At 40.1% G+C, this 19,992-nt stretch overlaps 3 protein-coding genes across 4 annotated transcripts; 2 read left to right on the forward strand and 1 right to left on the reverse strand.

Moving 5' to 3' along the window:
* The first annotated feature begins 1,470 nt into the window (after window positions 1-1,470).
* LOC135614368 (uncharacterized) lies at window positions 1,471-5,468 on the forward strand. The gene is made up of 4 exons (XM_065111668.1): window positions 1,471-1,629; window positions 1,716-1,798; window positions 1,903-1,993; window positions 5,063-5,468. The coding sequence occupies exons 1-4, from the start codon at window positions 1,601-1,603 to the stop codon at window positions 5,091-5,093; spliced, it is 234 nt and encodes a 77-aa protein (XP_064967740.1). The 5' UTR covers window positions 1,471-1,600; the 3' UTR covers window positions 5,094-5,468.
* A 907-nt stretch (window positions 5,469-6,375) lies between these two features.
* Window positions 6,376-10,282, forward strand: LOC103986976 (syntaxin-32). Of its 2 annotated transcripts, XM_018826920.2 has the most exons (7): window positions 6,376-6,512; window positions 6,600-7,155; window positions 7,691-7,941; window positions 8,069-8,241; window positions 8,447-8,650; window positions 9,609-9,817; window positions 10,031-10,282. In XM_018826920.2, the coding sequence occupies exons 2-6, from the start codon at window positions 6,918-6,920 to the stop codon at window positions 9,766-9,768; spliced, it is 1,026 nt and encodes a 341-aa protein (XP_018682465.2). In that variant the 5' UTR covers window positions 6,376-6,512; window positions 6,600-6,917; the 3' UTR covers window positions 9,769-9,817; window positions 10,031-10,282. The 2 variants fall into 2 exon arrangements, with proteins under 2 accessions (XP_018682465.2, XP_009403413.2); XM_009405138.3 differs by lacking the exon at window positions 10,031-10,282 and having other exon boundaries at window positions 9,609-10,009.
* A 4,111-nt stretch (window positions 10,283-14,393) lies between these two features.
* Window positions 14,394-16,719, reverse strand: LOC103986977 (leucine-rich repeat extensin-like protein 3). The gene has a single exon (XM_009405139.3). The coding sequence runs from the start codon at window positions 16,525-16,527 to the stop codon at window positions 14,878-14,880; it is 1,650 nt and encodes a 549-aa protein (XP_009403414.2). The 5' UTR covers window positions 16,528-16,719; the 3' UTR covers window positions 14,394-14,877.
* Window positions 16,720-19,992: the final 3,273 nt, after the last annotated feature.

A 19,992-nucleotide genomic window follows, 5' to 3' on the forward strand; every position in this document is an offset into this window, starting at 1 on the left:
CAATACTTTTATATGTCCGTTTTTAAAGGGTCAATCTTTTCAAAATCCTTTATAGTTTTATAGGGATTCATAAAAGAAGATAGATCAGAAAAAATATTTAACTTGAGATCCACAAATAGTCATTTCAGTAAACATTCTGTAGATATAAATTATAAATATATACTTTTACAAACTTTGAACGATCATGTGATAAATGATTTAGGACGGATTGTTTTGTAAATTCTAAAGTGATTCGTCTGCTCTATAACATCATAGCGTTGCTCGTAAAGCATATTGATGAGTTAAGAATCACTCAAAAGGCATATTTGATTTATTAATGCAGGATTAATTTAGCTGGTTTATTCTTAAAATAAATTTGATTAATATAAGAATATTTTACATGTAATAAGTAGTCATAACAACATCTAATGAATATGAAGAAAAAGAAAAAAATAAAAAAAAATCAGATTTATTTTGGATTGAAGATTAGAAATCTTAAGTGAAGATTCATCTCTACAAAGATAAAAGTTTATTAATCAAGAATAGAAAGATTAATTTTTCTAATGAAATGATTTCATCATGAATGTACAAAATGTATGGTAGTTCAAAACCTTTATCTTGCGAATATTCTGCATTAACTAGAGTGATTTGATAGTTATCCATTTATTTTATTTTATTTTATTGACTATTATCCTTTTATTTCTCTCTTTCTATTCATTTATTATCAAGAAAAAAATCACTATTGGTCGTTCTATATCAAATTGATATTATAGCTTTTGGTTTAATCATGATGTTGCATCATCAAACTCAATCTATATCTCAATTATATGAACTCAAACAATTTATAATGTAGGAGCAATTTACTTAGCTTATTATTAGTACAATAAATTTGATTAATTTAGAGATATTTTACATATGTGACAAGTTATCACATGACAACATCTACTGAACAACGAGAAAAAAAAATATAGGAAATCATATACATTCTTTATTGAAGATTGTAAATCTACAAAAATGAAAATTTATTAATAAGAATATCATCAATAAAAAAATATTATTTTTAAATTAAATCAAATTTATTTTTTTAATAAAATATTTTACATATTTGATTTGATATTATTGTAATCTTTCTTATTTTTATATTTTTATATTTTATTTTATACTTGTGTTTATATAAAAAAGGGTTAGAATATTACATAAGTGTTTGGATATGATCATCTTCCTAAATTGATTCTTTTAATTTGGAATTGAATTGTGTAGACAACGAAGAACAATTATTAATCAAGTCCGGTCCATTGGGCGATTTGAATCGGAGGTGTTCGGACCGTAAGAGATGTTGGGCGGAAAGCCCACATTGAAAGCCCATTAGTTGACTACTCCAACCAAAATGGGCTCCCAGACCGGAAAAGATGTTGAGCGTAAAGCCCACGTTACTTTACTTACATCGCCATAGGCTCGAATAAAAGGCCCAAAAGCTGCGCGCGGTTTCGGAGAAACCCGATCACGGCTTCCTTTCTCGCTCCGCTCCGCTTATATGCGCCCACGGTTTCCTTCTCAGCGAAGGAAAACCTGTCCACGGCTTCCTCTCGCTTGGTAGATCGCCGCTTCCATCTGTTCGCTGATGGCGTCGTCCTCCGATTTCTCCACTGGGTAATCCCGGTCATCTTTTTGTCTATTGATTCTAGGGTTTACGCTTCTGACATGAATCATGCATCGATGTTGTTTTGTTGCCGAAGAGATGCTGTGATGAAGAGACAAAACAGGGGGTCTCCTATCAAATTCCTAGTCCCTCTCATATACGCTCCCATCCTCCCTCTCAGTACGTGCTTCTTTCCTCCTCTCTATTTGTTTCGGTGGTTCGTCCTTCTATCCTTGTATTGTTTAGATGTGATTATAATTCAAAAGCGAAAAAAAAATATACAGTTCGAATCGGGCTGCGGCACAACCCGGTGATGAGGGAGCGGTTGTTCTTCGGCGTGTTGGCCGGTGCCTTCGCTCACGGGGCGTACCTGGTGTATCCTTTTGTTCGCTTACATATGTGTCACCTATTTCTGATTTAGGGTTGTACTCGTATTTGTCCATGATTTCCTTCTTTCTAATTAATTTGTTTTGTTCTTCAACACACATTGGCTATTCTGGCCTTGAACCCGAACCGGTGTATATACGGTCGGTAATAATCAGGCCATCTGATATCCACTTCAGGCTGTTCCTTATTTCTTTTATATGTTTAATACACTGTTTCCTGTTCTTTTTTATTTCTATAACTTGTTTTTTATTATAATGAAAAAAATTAAAGGACCAAACAAGACTTCTAAAGATGCTAGAATTTAGCACATATGCAACTTCAATCATGATTCATGAGCATATATTCAAACATCATATTACAAACTTTGTACATTACATAGATGCCTACCTCTGTTTACCCATGTAGGTCTAGTTTTGATCTAGGTGGATCCAGTCCATATCCATATAGATCTAGGCTAGATTTTTGTGGGTTCTTGCTTGTTCTAATTCAGAACAAAAAACTAAGGTTTTTTATTCAAGCATAATTGAAATTCTAAATGGAAAAAAAAAACAAAAGTCTTATCTTAAATGTTGATTGTTCAGAGTGAAAGAGAGTTCTTCTCGATAAGAAGGATAGAGTCCCTCCAAAATGTCAAATTGGATAGAGTGTGAAATAGAGAAGAAGAAAGGTCAACAAAAGAAAGAGTCGAGTAAAAGGTATTCTTAAGCAGCGTTCGCTGAGAACTTTGACCAATTGACTTGAACTTGAGATGGGATGGGCCAAATTTGGGATGGTATCCTTGCCACGCGGTTCAGATAGTGGGTGGGAAGCTTGTTATTTGATAAATCTCACCAACCATTTATTCGGTTCGCTTACTAGTTCAAGCTTGGACCGGGTAGATACCACTTGATATGTACTTCTCTAAGTAATATTTTAAACCATGCTTTATCCTAAATCTATTGATAATTTGTTTTCCATGTTATTTGTGTGTCATCCTTGATGCTTACTATGTCTATGTATTTCATTGCTTTGTCTCATCCTTAATGCTACAAAACAAGTGGTTGAGTTGTATGTTCAACATATGGTTAAATTACATTTGATGTGATCCATCGTTTGCAATAGAGGCAATGTCCTTGCATCATCCTTTGGTACGAGTTTCCTTTGCAGGGTACTTAAATTCATATAAGTACTACCTATCACCCATAAACACCTGGCTGGTCTATGGTGCTAAATAGAGGCAAACTATCTATGAGTTCTATGGACTTTTAAGGTGCTATTAGCTTTAGAATAATAACAAACACATTAGAGTTGTTCTTAGGTGGCAAGATCATGATGCATGTGTCCAAGTTGAAGCTCTATGTAGAACAAGCTGATGCTATACCTATAATAAAATGAGTTGATTAAAGGTAAGCCTCATGCACTTGTGGAGATCCTACAAAGCTGTTGCCATCATATTGATGAATCAGAGTTCTAGTCAGTTGTTCTGATGGCATTTAAAAGATGCAAGTTGGGAAACAAAAGATGACTTCATTCAGCACATCCTCAATACTTGATGCACCGTTTGTACTCATGACTTTGGAAATATGCAGCGTCGGAGATGGGGAATCATTTGATGCTCTCCCTTGGCATTGAACATAATTATTATCACCAATAAGAAGAGAGAAGTGCCTCAAGGGTAGTGGCTAGGTCCAAAGCATGGTTAGCCTTGCTAGAAGTATAGGCAACTCAACAATATGAGTAGGCATAATATCACGAGTTGGTTCTGTTTGGATGGCCATGATGGTGCCAATTTTGTGATATATCCTTCATGACACCTTCGTTGTCTTTGTTGACACTTGGTACAGTCTGTGCAAGAGTCTGTTCACCTTTGGTGAAGATTTCATAAACCAATCAAAGCTATTCCTGCTTAGCTTGGGAAACAAGCAAGGTGCAGGCCCAAGTTATTTAGGGCACCACAGCTAGAGTTCTTCTCATGTAACAGTCCCAAACTAAAGTGAATACAGCCAAGAAAACTTGTAATTAATGACAGGTGGAAATGCATAGAGCCTATACTAGGGTTTTGTGGATAGGTACGGGCCTATACTAGGGTTTTGTACATACAGACTATACTTCATGACACCTAAGAGGATATTACTGTTCTCAAAGATTGCGTGAAGGCAACCTATGTAATCAGTGATCAGCCTTGTCTTGACCCAGAGGATTTGTGGATAGATATGGGCCACTTTGAAGAGGATATCTATGTAATTCGACTTCTAGATGAAGTAGTAAAGGATTCCTTTCTAACTCTGACAGCATATGTCTCCTACCTGCATTAGAAGTGAAATTGATCACAATAACCCACACAGGTATGGACTCGAGGAGACTATAAATAGAACAATTGCACTATAAACTGCGACCTGGTAAGAAACCTCAAGAAGTAGAAGGACAGTAGGATAGAAGTTACCATCCTCAAGAAGTAGCAGGACAGTAGGATAGAAGTTATAGTGTTTTTGTATTAGTGACTCAACTAAACATATATCATTATCTAATTGAGAATTGAACCAAACTTTAATTGAGTTTGCAATATTAGGTTATCACTGGTATTCTATAAATACAATGGATTGCAAACCCTAGGGGTTATCTTGATTATTTTTATATTTAAACAAACAGCACACAAAAGGTTGCTATGGATTTATTTCATTTTCATTCAAGTTATATATATTTTGAGATGGCTGTACAATTGGCATGCTAAATCAAACAACATTATAACTTATTTTAATATTAGGTTATAGCATTAGTACTCTTCATTTACAAGGGATTGCGAGTCCTGGGATCTTCTGGATTAGTATAAAATTTTCAAACAAATTGCACACTATTGAGTTATTCATTTACATACAAATGATATATTTACTTTATGATGGCTATACCTTTACGTTCTAAATCAAACACCATTACATCTTTATTTATTTGTTCATAACATAATTGGAGCTTAGTGGTTATGAATGACTCCTCTCTTTGTTGGTATATATACTATTGTTCACATCTTAGACTTTTGTTAGAGCATATTTCAGATAGTGTTTGTCCTTGATATGCCTCTAGAACCGATTTGTACGACATCGAGAGCAAATGAGCTTCACGGGCTGCTTCAGATGGTGTTATATTATTAGCGGGCAACATTGCTTTCTGATTCTACGGGGTGCATTTTCAACATCAAACTATATCTGATTTATATAATCAGCATGGTATTCTACATGTTTCTTTTCCACAAAAATGTTAGTTTCTTTTCTTTGGTCCAACTAATTGATATGGTTACGATGCCAAGTTTCTGGAGTACTTAAAACTTATGCTTCAGTTCATTCTTTAGAAAATCAAACCAACTTTTTCTTCACAATCATTCTGCCAATGATTGTTATTATCTGCTGTTCGTACATTGAGGGTTGTTCTATAAAATAAGTGCTTGTGCGAACAAATCATCTTTTGCTATGACGTGTATCTTTATCAGTCATATGTTGTGTGTTATTCTGATGTTTTTTTTTTTCAAGTCTTAGATTCGGATTTACTTTGTTGCGGTTCACAAGACCTTGTGTTTGTCACCCAAAATAAAATCTTCTAAATTGCTAGTCCATGATAAAAATAATGTGATTTCACAAATATATAGGAAGAACAAAGTTTTTTTTATATAATTTGATAAATGTTTATTTGTTTTTGGTGCATCGCATCGATATTTTTTTTACATCTTAGATAATGATATGGTGATGATATATCAGACTTAAAAGATTCGTAAGATTTTGGATTTAAATCTTGTTTTTATAATTTATTTTTTATAAAAATAAACCTATGCTACAGTTAGATGAAAAATAAAACTCACGAAAAAGTAGCAGCTTCTCCAAAATGGTGATGATCAACGATGGCCGCTACACTCGCTTCTACTATCACTGAATTGGCCAGGCAATCTAAAAGACTTTGCAACTTCCCAAGGGTCTCTGCCAATGTGCTCTCCTATGAAGTCGCTCTTCCTCAAACCACTTCAAAAAAATATAGAATAAACTTTCAAATTCTTAATCCCATGCAAAGACCACCGCATTCAGGCTAAGAAAAAATCCCAAATTCCATCAGTACAACCAAGAACAGATATTGAGAGAAACTTCAGTTAGGCCTAACAATTCAGCCTCCGCCAAGCTGAAATTAAACATGAAAACAGCAGGATACCAAACAAATTGACGTTGACGTCCAAAGTCAAAATGATTAAGTGATCAAAAAGAATAAATCGACAACAACTAAAATTTTATAATTTGATTTAAATTTATCGTAGAGTTATTGTTTGTTTGTCTATTGATCGATAAGACGCAACTATGTAAATTTAAATCAATCAGCCATTAGGAGATCGGCCCGATTGGACCGGGCTATTTAATTGGGCCGCCACTCACTTGAATCCCTCCGGCCACTTAACATGACAATTTTCCCTAACCGACTTCTCGTTCCGCGGCCAACACATCCTTCGCTCTCGCTCCATCCGTCGATTGATCTCTCTATGCAACTGGTCTCAAAGGTACGCTAAATAGCTTCTTCAGATCCCCTTGTCTTTCTTCGAGGCTTTCCTTTCCTCAATTTGATGAAGACATGTGATTCATCGCAGCGTCGTCGCCTCGATCGCTCCTCTCTCCGATCCTGAATTTGTTCGACTTGGAAACCCCAGGCATGCGGGTCTATGAGCCCAGATATAGGGTTTCCTTCTCCTGGAATCGCAGGTTTTATCTTGGTCTTACGTTGATTTGAGCCGCAAGACGTCGGTTTTTGGCTGGAGATTTCGCAAGCGAATTCGACTCTAGCTTTTATCGTAGCAATTCTGCGATTAGATTGATTCGGTGACAATAATATCAAGTTTGGGTGGTGTTGTTTGGCCGAATTCCGTCGCATTTTCGGTGGATTGTTGTGTTTCTAGGTATAATTGGACATGAATTCAAGACAGGGACAAGCGTCTTATCGTGATCGGACGCAGGAGTTCGTCAAGGCTGTTGAGAACTTGAAGACGCCCTTTTCATTGGTAGCGGATGCTTCGAACTCAAGCACTGGATCTATCTTGGAGGGACCAAAATCTACCGCCTCAAACCAATCGGGGTTTAACAGGAAAGCTTCGAAAATTGGCCTTGGGATTCATCAGACTTCACAGAAACTTGCCAAGCTTGCGAAATGTAAGTAATTATGATGTGTCAGATTGCTCTTTTTTCTTACAGACGAAGATGATGTACAATTAAGAAAAAGATATATGACAAATTTGCTAAGATGAGGATGTTGAGATGGATTCATGGTTTACTAGAAATAAAGCTATAATACTTACTTTCTCAAACAATTAGAGATAATTGCAATTAAAGATAAATGAAGTGAATCATTTATTGTGGCATGAACATCCGATGCACCAACTAACAAAGTGAGTTATTTGTGGTTAATCAATTAATCATGTGAGAGAACTTTCAATTTTTCAACTAAAAAAATTGAAAGGAGTATGAAAGCTTTGATTTAACTGGTGCTATTGCCCTTAATAGAGCTTAATAGTCTGTGCATCTACCACTGCCAATAATTTGTGCAAGTCATCTTTCTCTTAATTTCTGGCCTATATATGTCTGTGTATTAGATGACTATATGAATCCTAGATATGTCAGATGTTCATTTGTTTCCTGTTTATTCAAATGCCATATATTGAGGTCCTTTTGTGTTTGCACTTTGTAGTGGCAAAAAGAACATCAGTTTTTGATGACCCTGCTGTAGAGATTCAAGAACTGACAGCAGTCATCAAGCAGGACATTACTGCTTTGAATTCTGCAGTTGTAGACCTGCAACTCCTCTGTAATTCACAGAATGAAAGTGGGACTATGTCCAAAGATACTACCAGTCACTCGGCGACTGTAGTTGATAATTTGAAAAATCGCCTGATGAGTGCAACGAAGGAGTTCAAAGAAGTTCTAACCATGCGGACTGAGGTAAAACCAGTGATACATCCTCTATTTTGGCTTGACCATGCGCTTGTCGTTTCTTCTGTTTTCTTATCTTGGAGCATAAGTCGGAGTAGTTAGCTGGTGCTTAAAGGATTGGAAATTTTGTCTATAGAACTTCAAGGTTCATGAGAACAGAAGGCAGTTGTTTTCTTCATCTGCTGCAAAAGATGTAACCAATCCTTTTCTTCGACAACGACCGCTGTCGTCCAGGGGAATTAGTGACTCTAATGCTCCCTCAGCACCATGGGAAAATGGCTCAACACATTCTTCTTCTTTGTTTCCCAGGTAATTTGGAAAGATACAGAATCCATCTGCTAAGCTTGCTACTGTTGGGCCTTATAAGTTGTTTGAGGAATTGGATAAATTTAGTGCACTGCAGACATAGTGTTTTGGTTTTAGTGTTGTATGTGCCTACGATCCTGAATTTATTCTACAAGACTTGTCCATTGACAATCTGGTATTAATTGATTTTGATTTTCTTGGTTGACAGGAGGATGATGAATGGGGAGCCATCATCGTCAATTCAACCTTTGATCCAACAGCAGCAACAACAGCAAACGGCTCCAGTACAGGATCACTACATTCAGAGCAGAGCAGAAGCCCTTCAGAATGTTGAATCAACAATTCACGAATTGAGCAATATTTTTACACAACTAGCTACGATGGTTTCACAGCAGGGGGAGCTTGCAATCAGGTTCCTTCTTTTATGTCTTGGGGATTCATTTTTATACGTTAATTGTGTGTTCACCAAATTAAGATCATAGTTTTGAGTTGAACTTCTATTCATGTTTAAGATTTGACTCATAAGCATCTTTGATATGATTCATCTAGAAGCATCCATTTCTAGAATTTAGATACTGCCAACTAACTATTTTTATGCATATTATGGAATGCATATATTATTGTATTTATGGGTATAAGGGTAGTTTGCTCTAAAATATGTACATAAACATTCACTGCCGTTGTTAATTGAGGTAATGCACTATCTCTTACTTGACATGTTTTCGTGCTTATTTTCCTTGCTTGGAGTACCTGTTTTATCTTTTGAAAAAATATGGTATTAAATTAGTTTAGAAATATCTTAGTGGTTAGTGCACTGTAGAGACATCCTTGTTAAATCTTGAGTTTTGAGTCTGTGTAGGAATAACTTGTCTTGTATGCAGGTTAATGAAATGGAAGAATTTTTTTTTTGGTTTAAATCCCAATTCAGAAACTCCAAACTCTTAATCATGTATAGATTCATTATCGAACCTTTGATTCTAGGCTTTGCGAAATGCTTGTAGGTTTAGGATTTTGGAAGTGTATTATTTACAAATGTGTCTGTTGGTAATGTATACCACACTGGTAAATTAGGTACTGTTCTATGATCTTGTTCCTGCCGTTCAGATGTTTAAAAGATCAATTTTTTGTACTATCATTTGTTAATATCGATAGTAGATCAAGTTTACTTAAAAAGTGACCAACAAATAATCATCAGAGCTTGTATGGGAGGCTTCATACTGTTGCTATTGCTAGCAAAATTGCAAAGAAGCAGGTCACATTTGTTCAACATTGTTGATTTTGATATACCATGAATTTAGATGATACTAAATTCTCATCGAGGTTACAAAATATCAGTTTTAGAACTAACTGATTGATGTTGACTATGGAAGGATTGATGAGAACGTGGATGACACATTAGCTAATGTGGAGGGAGCACAAGGCGCGCTACTCAAGTATCTCACCAGTATATCCTCTAATAGGTGGTTGATGATGAAGATATTCTTTGTCCTCATGGTTTTCCTTATGATCTTTTTGTTTTTTGTTGCATAATTTTATCCATCTTATCTCTAGTGCGACCATCGTGGTGTCAATGATCTGAGTAAGTTTTCGTTTCCCGCAATTATTTTTTTTTACAAATTCCATAAGGTTAAGGTCATTTGCTATCTCCCTACCCTTTTTTTAGGGTTGTATTTTCTCCCATACAGGGCACTCGATACTAGTGTTTTCTTAGCACCTGTTGTTGATTTAATGGGAATCAGACCTATAAGATCGAATAAAGCTCTCTTACATACCTCTGTTATTGATTCTGCAGGGTGACAACTTGGTGCTGAGTATATCTGATGATGTATAGCAATTATCTCTTGAACATGAGAATTAATATAGGGATGAATTGTTTGTCACAATTGCTACCTTTGTTTACTACGGTCTTCTATTGGTTATGCAAAGCCAGCCCTCCCACTCTCTTTTTTTTAGAAAATATTAGATTAGATAATGAATAGATGTTGATCATTATGACTATACACGGATCATAAGAAATGAAAAGATCATACATACTATCATCCAACTTGATCTGCTTCAAATATCGATGCCTACATTTTGCAACGATGTGGAAGTAAATGAAATGGGTGTGTCCTCATGAACCGAGGAATCAGTGTCTTTCTCAAATTGACATGTGACTTGTAAGAATGCGAGCAACCGAAATGGGCTCAATCAAGGAGCAAGAATGAACTATATTGTCATAAATTGCAAACAAGCACCCTCTTCACATGATACAACAATATACGACCAGAACTCATAATTGTTCCAATTAATTTAGTTTAACTATACACATTGTTTTTGTTATTGAGAAGTTCTATAAGGAGTGTCAACGAAAGAAGTCATTGACATTCTGATCAGCCCAATATAGTTTGGACCCATATGCGTAAGGTTGTCAAAGATATCTTTGAGGTGAAAACATCGAGCTCCTGATGTATCACTTACACAAAAATCGAGGTTGAGAGAGGTCTCTCGACCCGATTTCTCCGATGCCCTAGTTATTAACTCGAGATATATGAGCTTGGACACGAGTGGTAAAAAAAGATAACACCCTAAAACAGGTCCACCAATAATAATATCAATCTGCCTCTCCACCAATGGACGTCATACTCGTTGATTAGGGCATTAATGGTTTTTTTCTTAATATTTTGATGTTAGAAAGAGAGCATGATGTCGTAAGAACAATCGCCCCCGTTGACCCTCTCAATGAATACTCGAGTGAAGAGACTTTGTCCTTAACTCATAAGACTTTCACCCAATGAGATTATAGCTACCCTTTTTGCACATGGGCGCATCTACATTGACACAAACAATGATGTTTTACTAGTATCTATTCAATGACCCATGTATCTCACTTCCAAGGATGATCCCGAGTCACCTACTTATTTTTGTCGAGGTATTCTTAAATCTCACTCAACAAGTACGTACATTAATAGACATGATATCGGTTATCGCTTCGCTTTTACCCTAGTTAACTCAGTAGGCGGTGCCACCAGTGCAGCATTGTCACTAGCTCCACCATGATTAACATCAACATCCATCGATGTTCCCCTACCCAACATAGTCCCAACATTCCAGGAGCACTCGAGACTCGTTGAATTATCGATCGAGGGGGCACTTCAGTCCCAACCGTGGAATTCAATGGATCACACTACTACTCTACCTTGCCTGACTTTGAGGTCCAATCAACGGAGTCGGCACAGTATTCCCTACGAATCCAACTACGGTAAATGGATCGAGGTTTGAAGAAGATATGATGAAAGTTCCAATAATCAAAAGGGGAAGCATTGGTTGATCCCACCTTAGGTCAATCATCATTCACCCAGAAAATCTAGGAGAAATTGATTCTTGGGAACTTATGCCTCCCATTCGTGGAGGCGTTCGATGGTAGTGCCAACCCAACAAAGCATATTATAGTTTTTTGTGTCCAAATGTTATTGTATGATATTTCAGACACACTGATATGTTGCACCTTTCCGACCATGTTAAGAGGCACAGTATGAGAATGGTATACCCGCCTAAAGCCATTTTTCATCAGTTCTTTTGCCTAGCTCACGAAGGCGTTCAAACTTCACTTCCTCAGAAACGTATGACCATAGACATCAGCGACAATGATCCTCGGACTCAAGCAGGGGGAGAAAGAAACGCTCGTAGATTTTATCACTCGGTTCACAAGCGAGATATGGGGCGTGCTAGATGCTCATCCGTCACTCGTAATATAAACCTTCATGATGAGACGTCACTCATAATATAAACCTTCATGATGAATCTAAAGCCCTCTCGTCTTTTCTGGTCATTGATAGAGAGACCACCGATAATTTCACTAGAGGCATTTCAAATGATCAATGAATACATCGCCGTCGAGGTAATGGTTTTAGGCATGCGTGAAGAGTCACGCAAGAGGCTGAAGTAAGAGTGGCCACAATCAGCCCCAACCTTGATGTCACTGCGATGAAGGAGAAACGGACGACCACAATTACCTCGCCTAACGTCCAAACTAACCCTTATAAGTATGACTAGAACTAAAATTTTTCTACAGATAGAAGAGAATGGGCTTTTAGAAGGCCCTCACCGTTGATGACCCAATTGGTAAAAAAGATATATTCAAATACTACTGGTTCCATCGGAATTACGGTCATGACACGGAGAATTGTAGCGACTTGAAAAAGTATATTAAAGAACTTATACATCGGAGACATTTCGGGCGATTTGTCGGAAAGCACGAAGAACTCTCACCGCAACCTCAAGGGCTGGTGGAGAGACAAACTGATATCATCATTAGTGGATCCATCTCGAGAGGTTATCTTTTTTAACCAATCGCGTCTATACCCATATACCTCGAGTTACTAACCTGGGTATCGGAAGGGTCGGATTCAAAAACCTCTCATGACCTTAATCTCAATACAGGTGGTACTTTGAGAGCTCGACATTTCTATTTCGGAGGTACCTTAGACAACCCTGCATATATGGTTGAACGATAATATTAAACTGATTAAGACATCAATAATTTCTTCCCTTCACAAAATTAGAGTAATTGGATATCATTTACTCATATAACTTATGAATGGTTGAACGATCGAGTAGATTTTGATCCCTATAACTAATTTTTGCCTTGCAATTATTAGAATAGCATTCTTTTTATGACAGCTTTCTTTTTGAACTGTATTTTATTATGAATTTAGTTGACTTTATCCAAGCAAAACTGCACTCTTTGGACACCTATTCTTACAGGACCTAAAAAGAAAAAAAATAGGTTAGTGAATAAATAAATATGCAGGCAAATGATTATTGGTGCCAAAGCACAACTCAGGATGGCACAAGAATAACTCAAAAGATACTTTATTTGATAATAAAAATAGATTTATTTTACTTGCTTAAAAAACATCTATGCAACAAAAGGTCTCTACGACTTTAAGATCCACTATGCAAAACATCTCTGAAATGCTTATATACTGGTAAATTTGTTCTCTCCAGTGGAAGTGTTCCCACACTTGTGAACAAGCTAATTCCAGCCAATCTAGTAAATAGCATACAGTAAACATTCAAATACCATGAACAGTTATCCTGTTGTTTCAATGATTCACCTTCCCTAGATTTATCCTTCATCACACACTAAAAGCATCCAAGTTAATTGCACATTCAACATCATTCAAGTTGTCTTCAACCTCCAGGAATCTGTTGGTCCCTGAGATTAGCTGGCTGAGAGAGGAGGCAGGACTCATGATTTATGTCAAACATCAATGTCATGGTGGTAATGCCAATGGTATTAAAAGAATCATGTGCCACTGTTTGCTGCAAAAACAAACAAGGAGACTCATCAAGATAAGAACCCATCAGAACATGGGTTGATGGGGTGAGATGGGACTAGGAGCCTTCACAATAGAGATGATTAGTGAATGGTTACTCATGTTCCCCAACTCAATGTAGGGAGTAAAACCCCAACAGTCCAAGTTGTTGGATTGTACCACAAGCATGATCTGATCACAGCTAACCTCAGATAGGTATCACAAAGAAAGGAGCACATAAATTAAAAGCACAAAACCATGGTACTCAATCCTACCATTTGATGAATCTCAAAATCCAACACCACATGCTCCTTGGACAGCTGCTCTAACTAGATCATATCTCAAATCAAATAGCATGCTTATATATCCAAAGATTACAGCCGAAAAGAAGGCACTTGGATTTAGAATGAATGAACCAAAACTACTTCTTTGCCAGAATTGTGCATATCAAAGCTTTGCCAGAATGACATTTCTAATTATAATGCATACTTTTAAGTGCTGATGATCTCCACCTAGTAATATGTTGAAATTAAAACTTTTTAAAAGCAACAGAACCTAGCTCTCAGCAAGTTCAGCAGAATCCTAGTGGATAAGCAGTCATATATTTGATCATGAAAACAAAATATATGAAATCAGTTTTTGTATCTGAAATAACTGAGAACTTGTGAACTACCTGCTGAAATCCAAGACAAAATCAAAGGCAAAACAAGGCAACATTAGACACACATGTCGAAAGTTAGCTACAGATGAATGATTCAATATACACTTAAATTTGGCATAAGCAGCAGCATAAGAAGATGACCAAATACAAGCACTCAGATCTACAAATTGAACATGTATAGACACAATTGAAAGTAGTAGTGAAGAAAAACTTTGAGAACCTACTAGTGTTCGTGATAAATAAAAAGAACAAAGTATAACAAAAGAAAACAATCCCATAATTGTTTTGGATATCTTGCATTTCATGCTCTCTATACATTCATTTCCCTGCACCTACTTCTCATTATCACTTGCTCTGTCAACCATTTATTCACAAATCAAAACATATATAATAATTTAAATTACTATGGAGAGGTTGCTACCATTCCCACCCTCCCCTTATCTTTGCCTTCTCAAACTTTGCTTCATTTCCATGATGGAAGTCCCATGCATTGAGCAACAATCTTCAGTACAGTTTGCCTCTTTCATCTAAATTCTCCAAGCTGTTTACGAGAAGCAACATAGGGAGACATAAAAACATGGCTAATAAATTGAACACTTGATGGAGCATAAGAATCCCAAATGAATGAAGAAATTTCTTGTCCAATGGAGGGTGGGACGAGGACAATTCTCAAAAGAATCAATAGATATGAGGGGGAGGTGGTGATGCATATGAGACTCCGACCACGGGTGGCAATGGACCTTCATAAGGTGCTGGTGGAGGTGGTGGCTCAATGCAAGGAGGTGAGGGCGGAGGTGGCGAGAAGTAGTGATACACCGGTAGCGGAGGTGAGTATTGAGGTGGCGGTGGAGAATAATAATGCATGGGTGGTGGCGGTGACGGTGGTGGTGGTGATGGAGGAGGGGGGGATGGCGGAGGCGGCGAAGGTGGCGGTGGCGGGGGAGAATAAACCGGCGGAGGTGGAGACGGAGGAGGCGGCGAAGGTGGCGGCGGCGGGGGAGAATAAACTGGCGGAGGTGGAGACGGAGGAGGCGGCGAAGGTGGCGGCGGCGGGGGAGAATAAACCGGCGGAGGTGGAGACGGAGGAGGTGGGGATGGAGGCGGCGGCGGAGGGAGAGCCGGCACGAACGGTTTGCAACGGAAAACACTACAGTCCACCGGGTGCGCCAAGAACGACTTGCATTGCTTCTCCGACCGCTGCAACGGGCGCTCGGGCAAGCAGTTCCTCTTGTCGTCGAATGACTGCACCTTCAAGCAGGACGGCGGCTCGCCGGTGAAGAAATTATATGAGAAGGTGAAGTTTTGAAGGTGCGGTAGCACGCAGATAGACTCTGGAATGCGCCCCGACAACAAGTTGTGCGCGACATCCAGCTGTTCCAGGCTGACCATGCCTCTGATCTCCTCCGGTAGCGGCCCTAGCAGCTGGTTGAAGCTGACGTCGAACACGGTCAGCTTCCTAAGCAGGCCGATCTCCGAAGGGAGGCAGGATCGAAGCCCGTTGTTCATGAGGATGATCTCGTTCAAGGTGTTCGACATATTGCCGAGACTGGCTGGGAGGCAGCCGCGGAAGCGGTTGTTGGCGAGGACGATGACGGAGACGGGGGAGTTACCGAGGTTGTCGGGGACGTCGAAGGCGAAGCGGTTGTGGTTGATGAAGATCGCGTCCAGGGGCTTGTCGAAGAGCTCGCGGGGGACCGCGCCCTCGAACTCATTGAAGCGTATGTCAAGGAACTTGAGTGAGGGGAGATCGAGGAGAACACGGGGGAACTTTCCGGCGAAGCGATTGTTGCTGAGGTCGATCTCGAAGAGGCGACCGAGGTTGCAGAACTTGTGGGGGACGGTGCCGCAGAAGCGGTTGGAGTTGATGTGGAAGAGGGCGAGGTCTGTCAAGAGGCCGAGCTCCTCTGGGAGGTACCCGGCGATGTCGGCGTGGTTGAGGTCGATGCCGGCGACGACGTTGAGGGAGCTATTGCAGGGCAGAGGAGCGCAGTAGACACCACGGTAGGTACAGACGTTGGGGCCGACCCAGTTTCCGGTGAAATTCTGGGGGTCGGACAAGATGGCCTGCTTCCATGCCTGGAGGGCGACGTAGGCGTCGCGGAGGCGGGGGTTCGGGAAGTGGAAGGAGGGGTCGACGCTCACCCGCTCGCCGCGGTCGCCGTACTCATCGAGATAGTACAGCAGCTGCCGCCTGCGGATGAGTCCGGCCTCGGCGTCCGTGAGGCCATGGCTGCTGAAGGCGGCCGCTGTCGTGGCCGCAAACACAACAATTGAGATCAGGAACAGGAGGACCAGATGATTCTTCTCCGATCTGCTTCCCCTCTTCATCTCATCCTCGAACAATGATTACAGGAATTGGGATAGGAAAAGAGAAGGGAACGAGGTACGAGTTGGGAGGGCAGATGGTAATATCTCGGAGTACGAGCAGCTCCAAAGCTCGTGAAAGCTTTTTGTTATCGAGGGTATTGGGAGGGCTGATGCGTGGCTGCCTCCGCTAATCTCGCTTCTATACCCGCGCGCCGGCCGGCCGACCCGTCTTTTGGTTCAATTTAAAACGAAAGCTGCTTGGTTCGGCTTTTTTTTTCCGGTTCTTTTATTTAAATTGATGGACGGCTTAGTTTCAACGACTTTATTAGCTGGATTCGAATGGGAAAGGAAGAGACATGGAATAAGCCAAAGGAATGTACCGCTAGACCGAGACCGGCTTAATCATAAATGAGAAGGCTTGAAGGCCGGTTTAATTTGGGGTGGTTTTGTCCGTTGATTAGGCGGACGCGGAGAAGAGAACGGCGTTCATTTTTTTCGAGGGCGCACCATTGGACTTAAATGTCTAAAATGCCCCTGGTGCAGGTTCCGAACCGACGGCCAACGCGGTGGCCATTTGGCGCATGGGGCAGGGAGAAAAGACGAGCCGTTGAGGATAATACTGTCATTTCGACGTCTCATGTGGACGCGTGCATGGATGATGCGGCTCAGTTCGAAGCCGACGGGCATGTGCGCGGGCCCCACGAGTCGCGGCGAGTGCGCCTCCCCCCGACCTCGTCACGTCCCAACTCCTGTTCCGAATCCAAATCACCCTCCGACGTGGTCCAAATTTAGGCAGCTGGCCCTCCGCGATCACCATCACTGTGGCCAAATCCCTCCTACGATTAGGTCACGAAATAACCAGCGAAAAAAAACATATTACTGCCTCTCATCAAGTAGTGGAGCCGTTCCTGTTGCTAATCAACGATATTAGTGGGAGGCCACACAGCTCATGTCCTCATCAGAACCACAAAAAAAACAGCGTTAATAATAATAATAATAATAATGTGATCCAATACATATGGATCGGTATATGCAGTGTTGAATGGAGAATTTTATGCGATGCACAAGCAAAACGTATTGCTTTGGAACTCCGCCGTTTCACAGCTGTTCTGCGATAAGGATCAAGTTGTCACCTTTGGCTACAGCCATGCATGACTCATTTTCTTGGTATCACTGGGAAGGTTCTCCATACGACCAGGCTAAGCCATTTGTGTGGGTTGTTGTTTCACCTCTCGAAGAGCGATTGTATGTTGACGATTAGTTGGACTCCAAATTGATACGCCACATTCTAATGGTGCATGATCAGTGTGATTAAAAGCCTTGAGGAGAGGCTACACTAGATAGCAAGGGACGGGTTATGTTCTATGTATCAAACAAAGGTGCGCAGCAAGAAACAATTGAGAGCTAGGTAGATATGGCCCCCTCCATGAAAGAAAAGTAGAACCTTCCAAATGCCAGTGGGCAAGTAGCTGTACTCCAATCTCTAATCTTTCCTCCATGGCTCCTCCGTCGCTCGACCTCATCCTTCCACTTCTCTCTTATCTTCTCAATCCAATACCCCACACACACACCCGAGAGAAGTATCGTCATTATCATTCTTATTAATATTACCAAATGTTATCTCTTCCTGTGTGGACTTGGAAACCCAGTTTGACTGCAGAACGTGAAGAGACGTCGAGGATGGCCGGTGGTTGCCAAATCACCTCAAAGTCTTCCACGTATTGCTCTCAACCCCATGTGCTCCTCTTTCTCTCTGTCTAAGCTTCACAAAGTAAGAGAGAGAGAGAGAGAGGTTAGCATGATACAACAGTTCCATTCCCTAAAAAGTCATACTTAATCCTTGTATTTTATCAACCTTTATTTGTAAGAGGATCATAAAGTACATTCTCTCATTAAACCAAAGGAGAAGGAAACTAGAAAGAAGCTTCATGATTGAGGCTCTTTTAGCACCTCCATGATTGAGCTGCTTCACTCATCTTCTCTGTTGTTAATCTTATTCTTCCTTCTGATAGACAAGGCTCAGTTTTCCTTTTGTTCGGAGAGTTTGTATAGCTCAACGATGTCGTAGATGGTCAATAAGCACGCATGTTAACAAAGAAGGAAGGTGATGAGGAGAAGTCAATAGAAGAGGGAGGGAGTCAAGGTGGAGGAATTGGCGACCGCAATTTACGCGACGAGGACCAGAAAAGCTGCAGACGACGACGACGGCAGGGCCCGCTGGATGGTGTCGGTTGTCGTCGCGCCTCTCTCTCTCTCTCTCTTCTCCATTTCATAACTGTTGTGATGGGGAAAGAGAAAGCCGACGAGTTACGTAAACGCGTGTTTGGTTCGTGCAGACAATAGCGTGGGCAAACAGTTGAACATTCATTGAAGGGGAAGTGGGAGCCAACTAAGGAGAAGGAGGTCAACCTTCTCACCCTCGATCATGACGATGATGATGGTGGTCGTGATCGCATGTCCATCGCCTATACATGATCATATCATCCTCTATTGTTTTCTTCAGTATTTTTATGAATTGTACTATTAAAACAATATCCTAGAAAAGGATCCATGATGAGGACATTGCATCTTCGAGTGTTCAACTATTGAGAGATGCAACTCAACTTTCCTTCCATCATAATATTTTAACTGAATTGATATCCCATCACGGATATATTAAATTTTGACTAGTACATATGTCATGTTCCATCCATCAAGGGGTAAAAATGAGCACAGACATTAGTAAAATGATAATTATGTTCATAGAGTTCATGACGACAACACATTTGTGATGAAATGGGATGTATCTGCCTGCTTTAATGGCCGCCGAAGTCGTTCGTGTTAGTGACCATCTCCTCTGGCCCGTGTGCTTGTGTTCTACTGTTGCAGGATAGCTCTCTTCCTTCTAACAGCAGCATGTAGTATGTGTCTCTGTGATAAGATGTCGGAAGTGATGTCTTCTCAGTTTGTCCAAATGAGGAACTCAACTAGTTGGACCAAGATGAGCAAGACACTGTTGGATTACTTGCATGCTCAGACCCTCGTTAACAGATAGATATGGATCATGAATCATGTCTCCCCTGTCATATCATCAACAACATCTTGGTGCAACAGTTTGTTCCATCATATCATCACCTTTTAACACTGTTTGTGCATCAGTATGGATCCCAGAACTCTATTTGGACCTTAGCAGATACCTGGTATCCAAATCGGAATCATATTGGACCTTGAATTGGATTAGTTTTCAGCCACATTAGGTGTATATAGATGGCATCCCACATGCAACTTTCTGATCCTGTAATGCAGCGTTGCCTTACTAGAAAGTCAAGAAACTGAGGATTCCACTGACAGTCTGCAGCAATTAAACCGCTCATATGCCTTCTGAATCGAGTCAACAGAAGGGAACATGTATTGCAGAAAGAAGGGGAAGACTTCCTGCCATCTATCACATTGGCATCTGTAATACTTCTCGTAGATCTGCATGCGACGAGAAAATACCATACAGCA

This window comes from Musa acuminata, chromosome BXJ2-6 (genome assembly GCF_036884655.1).
Source record: "Musa acuminata AAA Group cultivar baxijiao chromosome BXJ2-6, Cavendish_Baxijiao_AAA, whole genome shotgun sequence".
Lineage (NCBI taxonomy): Eukaryota > Viridiplantae > Streptophyta > Magnoliopsida > Zingiberales > Musaceae > Musa > Musa acuminata.